At 40.6% G+C, this 8,190-nt stretch overlaps 1 protein-coding gene across 1 annotated transcript; it reads right to left on the reverse strand.

The window, feature by feature from the left end:
• Positions 1–3,550: 3,550 nt before the first annotated feature.
• Positions 3,551–4,102, reverse strand: LOC115981216. The gene has a single exon (XM_031103383.1). It carries the CDS (start codon positions 4,100–4,102, stop codon positions 3,551–3,553), a length of 552 nt encoding a protein of 183 aa, XP_030959243.1.
• Between the last annotated feature and the right edge of the window lie 4,088 nt (positions 4,103–8,190).

Raw genomic sequence — 8,190 nt, forward strand, 5'->3', positions numbered from 1 at the left:
TTCCTAGTGCTTTAGGGAAAGGGCCTAAAATATCTAAACCTCATTGAGCAAAAGGCCAAGGGCTGGAAAGTGGATTAAGAACTCCTCTAGGCTAGTGAATGTTTGGCGCGAATCTCTGACACTGATCACATTTTTTAACATATTCTTGTGCTTCTTTTTGAATGCCCGGCCATCAGTATCCTTGAGTAATGGCTTGGTGAGATAAGGATCTTCCCCTTGTATGACTTCCACAGATTCCTTCATGTAGTTCTTCTAGGAGTGACTCTGATGCCTCGGGATGTACACAAAGCATATATGGTCCAGAAAAAAAAAAACATTTATACAACTTTTTATCCTCGGACAACCAAAATCGAGGAGCTTTCCTTCGTACTTTCTCAGCTTCTGACTTTTCTTCAGGCAATATATCCCTTTCAAGGAATAGCAGTATAGGATCCATCCAGCTCGGCCCTAACTTGATTTGATGGACTTGGAGCAAGTCTTTCTTTGTTGGGGTAGGGGTGCATAAGTCTTCGACAAGTATCACTTGGGGCAAATCCTGTGCCGAGGAAGTGGCAAGGCTAGCCAAAGAGTCTGCATGAGTATTTCCACTTCTGGGGATATGTGATAAGTCAAAGAATTCAAATTTCGTTTGTATATGCCTAACTTGACCCAAATATTCTTGCATTCTTGTATCTCGAGCTTCCAGTTCCCTTTTTACCTGGCCTACGACCAGTCTTGAATCTGAGAACATTTCCACTATCTTTCCACCCATTTTCTGGACCATCGCCATTCCCATCAATAAAGCTTCGTATTTTACTTCATTGTTTGTAGCCGAGAACCCCAACCTCAAAGACTTTTCAATGGTGATCTATTCAGGGGATACCAGAACCAGCCCTACTCCTGATCCTTGCTGGTTTGCTGCTCCATCCACATATACTTTCTAGGATGAGGGATATCGTGCGGAGATTAAGCCAACTGATTTTTCATCCATGCCATGCTGCTTCACATCTATTTCTTCAGGAAATTCAGCAATCTCGGCTACTAGATCGGCGAGGACATGGCCTTTTACAGATGTACGAGGCATATACTTGATGTCAAAAGCCCCTAGAATCATGCCTTATTTAGCAATCCTCCTGGTATAATCTGCGCTTCGAAGTATTGACTTGAGTGGTAATTGAGTTAGAACAACCACGGTGTGCACCTGGAAATAGTGGGGGAGTTTTCGTGTAGCATGCACTACTGCCAAGATGGCCTTCTCCAGTGATAAATACCGAACCTCGGCTTCGTGAAGCGACTTACTTACGTAATAGACTAGTCTTTGGATGCCACTGTCTACTCGTATCAAAACAAAGCTTACCGTATGAGAGGCTACCGTCAGGTAAGCAAACAGAACCTCGTCCACCTCAGGACTAGACATGATGGGTGGCCGAGATAGGTACTCTTTAAGTTGTTGAAATGCTACAGCATATTCCTCGGTCCATTCAAATCCTTTCCATTTATGCAGCAAAAGGAAAATGGGTCTGCACCTATCTGCTGACCTGGAGATAAATCGGTTCAAAGCAGTAGTCATCTCGGTCAGTTTCTGGACCTCTTTAGGATTCCGAGGTGCTTGCAAGCCATTAATAGCCTTAATCTGATCTGGGTTTACCTCAATTCCCGTGTGAGTCACCATGTAGCCCAAGAACTTTCCCAAGCCTACCCCAAACAAACACTTAGAAGCATTCAGGCGTAACTTGTGCTTTCTCAGAATTCCAAAAATTTTCGCAAGATCTCCCATATGCTCAGACACCACCTTACTCTTTACAACCATATCATCAATATAGACTTCAATGCTCTTGCCCAACTGTGGTTCGAATATTTTAGTCATCATCCGTTGATAAGTAGACCTTGCATTTTTCAAACCAAAGGGCATTACTTTGTAGTGATAGTTTCCAATGGGAGTGACAAAAGCTGTCTTTTCCTGATCCTCCAATGCTAATGGTATTTGGTGATATCCTTGAAAGGCGCCCAAAAAACTCATCTGAGGATGACCTACCGTCGCATCCACCAACTGATCTATCCGAGGCATAGGGAAAGGATCTTTAGGACAGGCCTTATTGAGGTCCGTGAAATCCACACACACACGCCATTTCCCAGTTTTCTTTTTCACCACCACCGTGTTAGCTAACCATTGAGGATAGAAAACTTCCTTGATTGCCCCTGCTTGCTTGAACTTGGTTACTTCATTTTTGACAGCCTCGGCGTGCTCTTTTGACGAACGCCAAGGTGGTTGTCTCTTCGGGGTGATGGAATGGTTAACATTCAGATGATGACAAATGAAACTTGGATCTACACCTGGGGCTTGATACGCGTTCCATGCCAACACATTAACATTTTTTCTAAGGAATTCAACAAATTATTCCCTCTCTTACAGAGGTAGTTGAGCTCTAACTTGAAAGAACTTCTCTGGATCATCGCCAACAATTATCCTCTCTAGATCTTCACATTTCGCCTCATCGGTTGGTCCATTGATGGGCAATACCAGAGTTTCTGATTGCTATAAGCCATTATCAACGGTGGCCGAGATTTTAGCCTTAGGCCGATGTTGGATGGCCGCTACCAGGCATTGTCTGGTTGTAGACTGATTTCCTACTATCTCCAAAACCTGGCCTTCGGATGGGTACTTCATCTTTTGGTGAAGAGTAGAGGAGACGACCCCCAGGATATGAAGCCAGGGTCTGCCCATAATGGCCATGTAGGGAGAGAAAGAATCTATGACAATGAAGTCCACTTTCACCACATCTAGGCCGGTCTGCACAGGTAATCTTATCTGACCCTTCGGAACGACCATTTTACCTTCAAAACTCACTAGAGGAGAACTGTAGGTTGTCAAGTTTTCAGGTTTCAAATTTAGCCCCTTATACAAGTCAGGGTACATTATCTCAGCTTCGCTGCCTTGGTTAATCATCACCCTTTTCACATCGTACCCACCAATTCTAAGTGTAACCACTAAAGCATCATCATGGGGCTATATGGTTCCAAGTTTGTCCTCATCTGAAAAACCTAACACTAGTGGGATGCCCATCTTAACTCTCTTAGGCATTGAGCTGGATTCTTCAGCTGGGTAACAAGATAATGGCATTACTCTGGAAGGACAAGATCCGATCCTCCCCGGGACAGCAAAAATGACATTTATTGCCAAGAAGGAGTCTTGAAGAAGCATCTCCCCAAAGCTCCGAACCCGTTTGGTTTCCCCGATCACTAGAATGATGCAAGAGTTGCTTCAACTTCCTTTCCAGGACTAGTTGGTCCAGATGGTCCCACAAGTTTTTACAATCCTCGGTAATGTGTCCATGATCTTGATGATATTGGCAGTAAAGGTTTTGGTTGCGCCTTATAGGATCTCCTGCTATTTTGTTCGGCCATTTAAAGAATGACTCGTTTTTAATCTTCTCCAGAACCTGTTGCATTGGTTCTCAAAACACAGCATTAACCACTTGGGTGTTGGCAGATCTTGTCTGCCTGACGAAATCTTTCCGAGGTCGATTATTATTGTAACGGTCCGACCTGAAATCCCTCCTCTCCTGAGGGATCACCTTAGCCTTTCCTTTCCCCTGTATTTGGTTTCCTCTACCCTTATGTACTTATCAATCCGATCCATAAGTTGGTGCACACTGCTAACAAGTTTACCAGTTAAAGACTTCCTCAGGTCATGCTTGGCTAGGAGGCCAGCCTTGAAAATACTAATGGCCACATCGTCATAGTTTCCGTCTATTTCATTAAACATCTCCCAGTAGCTATTTGAGTAGGCCTTCAGAGTTTCCCCCTCCCGCATGGACATAGATAACAAGGATCCCAAAGACCGAGGAACCCTACTACAAGTGATAAAGCGAGCACCAAAGGCCCGAGTGAGTTTCTTAAAGGAATCAATAGAATTCGCCCTTAAACCATTGAACCATCTCATTGCCACTAGGCCCAAGTTAGATGGAAAGACCTTACACATCAAAGCCTCATCTTTAGAATGAACAGCCATCCTTTGATTGAAATAACTAACATGTTCCACTGGATCTGTTCGACCATTATAAATGGTGAACGTGGGCTGATGGAATCGCCGAGGAAGACTCGCACCTTCTATATTTCGCATGAAGGGTGACTTAGAAACCTAACTCAATACCTTGTTCATGGCATCGTTCCCTAGGCCTCTGCGAGGCAGGCTCTTATATCTATGTCTATGGTGATATTCCTCGTTGTAGGAGAATGTCTCGCTGGGCGGAGTTCTGGATCTCCGTCTATAACTAGCACCATTTGTCTCCTTAGAAGACAGCTCGGAGTTAGGCGACGAATGTCTTCGCCGTGCGTGGCGCAATTCCCTCTTCAATTCATCGATTTCACGTTGCATGTCCCTATCATTCTTTGCATGGGAAACACGGCTCTTCCCTCGAGACTGGCTTTTACTAGTATGAGCTGTGTGCACACTCCCCTCACGATCTCCTCTCCATTCGAGGCTCTTTCGTGGATTGCTATGTTGAGAACCCCTAGATTCTGCTTGGTGTAGATTAGCATCCACCTGGTGTGGTCCTGTCGCTGCCTGGTGTGGACCTGCTTCTTCCATCTTAAACGTTGTACCCGAATCTCTTTCAGAATAGATCAAGTCTTCCCCATAGACGGTCCCAATTGTAAGGACTGAATTTGGATTGGACCCAATATAAGATTGGGTTTTAGCCCAACAAGCCCAAACAATGAATTTGTAGAGCGTGGATGAAAGAAGTAGATTTACTCCAGAAGAAAAACAATAAAAGTTGCTTAATTAAGATTGTTAAGTACAAGTAAAATAAGAAAACCTGTCCTCGGCACGACCTGAGGAGCTTATGTTGTTGATGAATACAGTTACAAGAGTTCACAATATTATTACAAAGATTTCTTGATTTTTTCCGATCCTCCCTCTTTAGGCCACCTTCCCATGATATATACTACAATCTTGATATCATCCCTACCATACACGTGTAGGTTGGATTCTAGGAACTCCTTCTTGTCCCATCCAACACCTCCTAAAACCATCAACTAGTAGCTGTAAGGCTGTTTGATCACTGTTCAGATATCATCTCCACATTAATGCGGCCAGAGAGTTAGTTGGGAGGCATTTAATGTGGAGGTAGCAGATTTTGAAAATATTTATTGCCACCCTTTGCTCATCCCTTATCCAATGCCCGACTCTTAGTTGTGATGCAACCTTGAAGGATGTCTGGGATGATAAGACATTCTTATTGACCTCGGATCCCCGTTTCCGAGATGAATTTTCTCCTTGGACGTATTTTGGACTATCACATACAATCTTTATTTCTTCTTCTTATACCATTCCCATTATAACCTAATTTAACCATCCTCGGATTGGTTGATATCTTCGAATAGGGCCATAGGCCCAATTCATACAGTTTTAATAGTACCTTCTAGATAGTTGGCCCCCACAACCATCTTCTCAAAAAAAAAAAAAAAAAGACGTATAAAAAAATTATTAGTAAAAATATTTTAAAGTTAACGAAACATATACTTTTTTCAGTTGAGAAAATCTGAGATGTATTCACTTTTAAAATAATATTTATTCAACTTTAAAGATTGATGATTATGATTTAAGACTTACAATTTTCAGGCTATATTGTTTAGATTTTGATGTTTTTAATTTTATGCTCAAGGGTTTAGGAGCCATTTTTAAAAGCCTATTATTTTAGGTTTAGGGCCCATCATGTTAATTAAGGAAAAAGAAGTGGGTTGCAATAAGTTAATAGTCAACCGTAAAATTTAGTCACTCTATTATGAATAAAACCATTACAAATATTTATCGTTGTTGTTTATGATATGCTAGAATATACTTAATGATATCCTTTACGATTTATAAATTTTGTTTCCTAACAAAAGCTAGTTGCCCCTTTTGTTAGGAAACAAGAAACCCAACCCAAAATTTTTGAGATGTGAATAGTAGAAAATAAAGAGCAAGAAGGATTAACTCTTTTGCACATGAACACTTAGATTTACATGGTTCTCCAAAAACTAGGGCAATGTTTAAGAGTTGCCGTAGTCTTATTATGACGATTATAACAAAGCTACATGTATCATTAATATAAATATACTGCCTATTACTTTGACTACACGCATGTGGGACATTACAATAAAGGATCTAGGCATCTAAAGTGCACTTAGATATAAACAAATACTCAATATATTTGTACGGACAACACTTTGGGCATGTTGATTTGAACTCCTAGCATGATTAAATTAACACAATTGATCTAATTATATATAAAATTAAAAAAAAAAAAAAATCAATAGACCAGACTTCACACACCTCTCATCACCTTTTGGCCTAGGTGTGGATGCACTATACAAAAACAAAACATCAAGGAAACAAAAGGTTAAAAAGTGCTGCAAAAAGTGTTTCTAAATCTGCTTGTAGACACTGCAGCTTTTAAAAAAACTCCACACCAAGGTGTTCTACATTTTTTTTTTCTTATTTTGATCCAAAGAAATAAATCAGTTTCGATTATTGTTGCTTCAATGGCTTCCATGAATTTAAAATCACATATTTTAATTCCATTTAGCTTGAAAGAGAGAATATACCTCAACTTCCTAATGGTTAACCTGTTTATTTATTTATTTATTTATTACTTATATCACATGGAGGATTAACACATGTTGATAGAAAATCTGGGATTCTCCTAGTTGAACTCGTACTCCATGTTGAGCTTCCTGGCCACATTCATGTCACATCGTATGGTTTCTGTACGTTTAAGGTAATATACAAATTGATGTGTGCCTAAGTTTATTCTTATGATTCGGAATTTATTGGAAGCAAAAACATTTCACATTACTACAAAATACCATGTAACTACAAATTTTGATGAACACAATTTACTTGTTGGGATCGGGAAAATTAATTTACACTGGAAGAACTAAAGAAAAAGATTCAAGCAAAGTAACCAAGAGATGATAAAAGTAATACAGAAGTAGATTAGGATATGAGAATTAACACAAGAATTAGATGTTATAACTCTCCTCAGATTGTTTCAGATTCATTATTTTCTCACTAATAAAATACACACTTAACCTTCCTATTTTTATGAATCCCTTCTTAGATGGGGGTATTGCTCTATTTATAGTGGAGGAGTCCTCTTCTTAGTGGGTTATGGTGATAGTCGCAAAGAGATACTTATCTCATCAAGTGTCTCCTCTCCCTTTTGTAGATTCAGGTGGAATTTTATATTTTAGAAACTATTCAGGTTGGTTATTCGGTAATAAATACAGCTCAGGTTAAGTGGATTTGCTTAATTAATGTGGAGGTAACTTTTGCCATGTTTAGACGCAACCCCTTTTGGTGGCGGTCATCGGGATGGCTGTGGTTCTCGGGTCCAGTCTTACTTCAGCCAAGGTGGGGAACATTATTCTTTTGATTTGGACCTTCCAGGGGGGATTCTTAGGAGGGGCCTCTGGACCCATTGGTTGCGCCAGGCCTCCAGACATTCTTTAAACCTTTCTCGGGCCTTTGGGTCTCGGCCCAGGTAATGGCTACATACCCCTCCCACAGTAACCACTTAATTCCGATCAAATTTGTCCAAAAGTTTTACGTGCAATGACTACACTCACTCACAGCCCTTCATTCACTTGCACTGTTGCACATGTGCACATCCATGTGTGTTTCTCTGCATGGCAGTGTGCTACACTGCAAGTTGTGTTGGGTTCAGGAAGTTTATATCGAAAACAATTAACATCAGAAGCTAAAAACATATTCATCTGAGAGATGAGATCCTCTCCTGACTCCTATCTTCTTCTAGGCACTCTCACCAGCTAATACTAGCAAATTGTCCCCAAACACCATCCTATTTGACAGACTAGCCTAGATTTTCAAGATCATCTGCTGTCTTCAATTTTGTTTTTAAAGAGACAAATTACTAACCAGAATTTGGCAGATGGAAACCACTAGTCTAAATATACTGCTGGGAAATATGGGATTTAGAAACATCACTTTAAAATGCTGTTCTCGTTTACTACTCCCATAATTTCCTGTTATTGTGAATGATTACAGAAGGCTCCTCTCTCAAGTCTCAGACATGACGAGTTGAGATCCACAATATCTTACCGCTAAGTCCTATAGACTTGCTTACAAGTAACAACGAAGTGTGGAAAACTTGTGGTATGAATGATCCTTGCAATTGAATTGGCCCCACTCTTCACTTCGTATGA

This window comes from Quercus lobata, chromosome 3 (assembly GCF_001633185.2).
Source record: "Quercus lobata isolate SW786 chromosome 3, ValleyOak3.0 Primary Assembly, whole genome shotgun sequence".
NCBI classification, from domain to species: domain Eukaryota; kingdom Viridiplantae; phylum Streptophyta; class Magnoliopsida; order Fagales; family Fagaceae; genus Quercus; species Quercus lobata.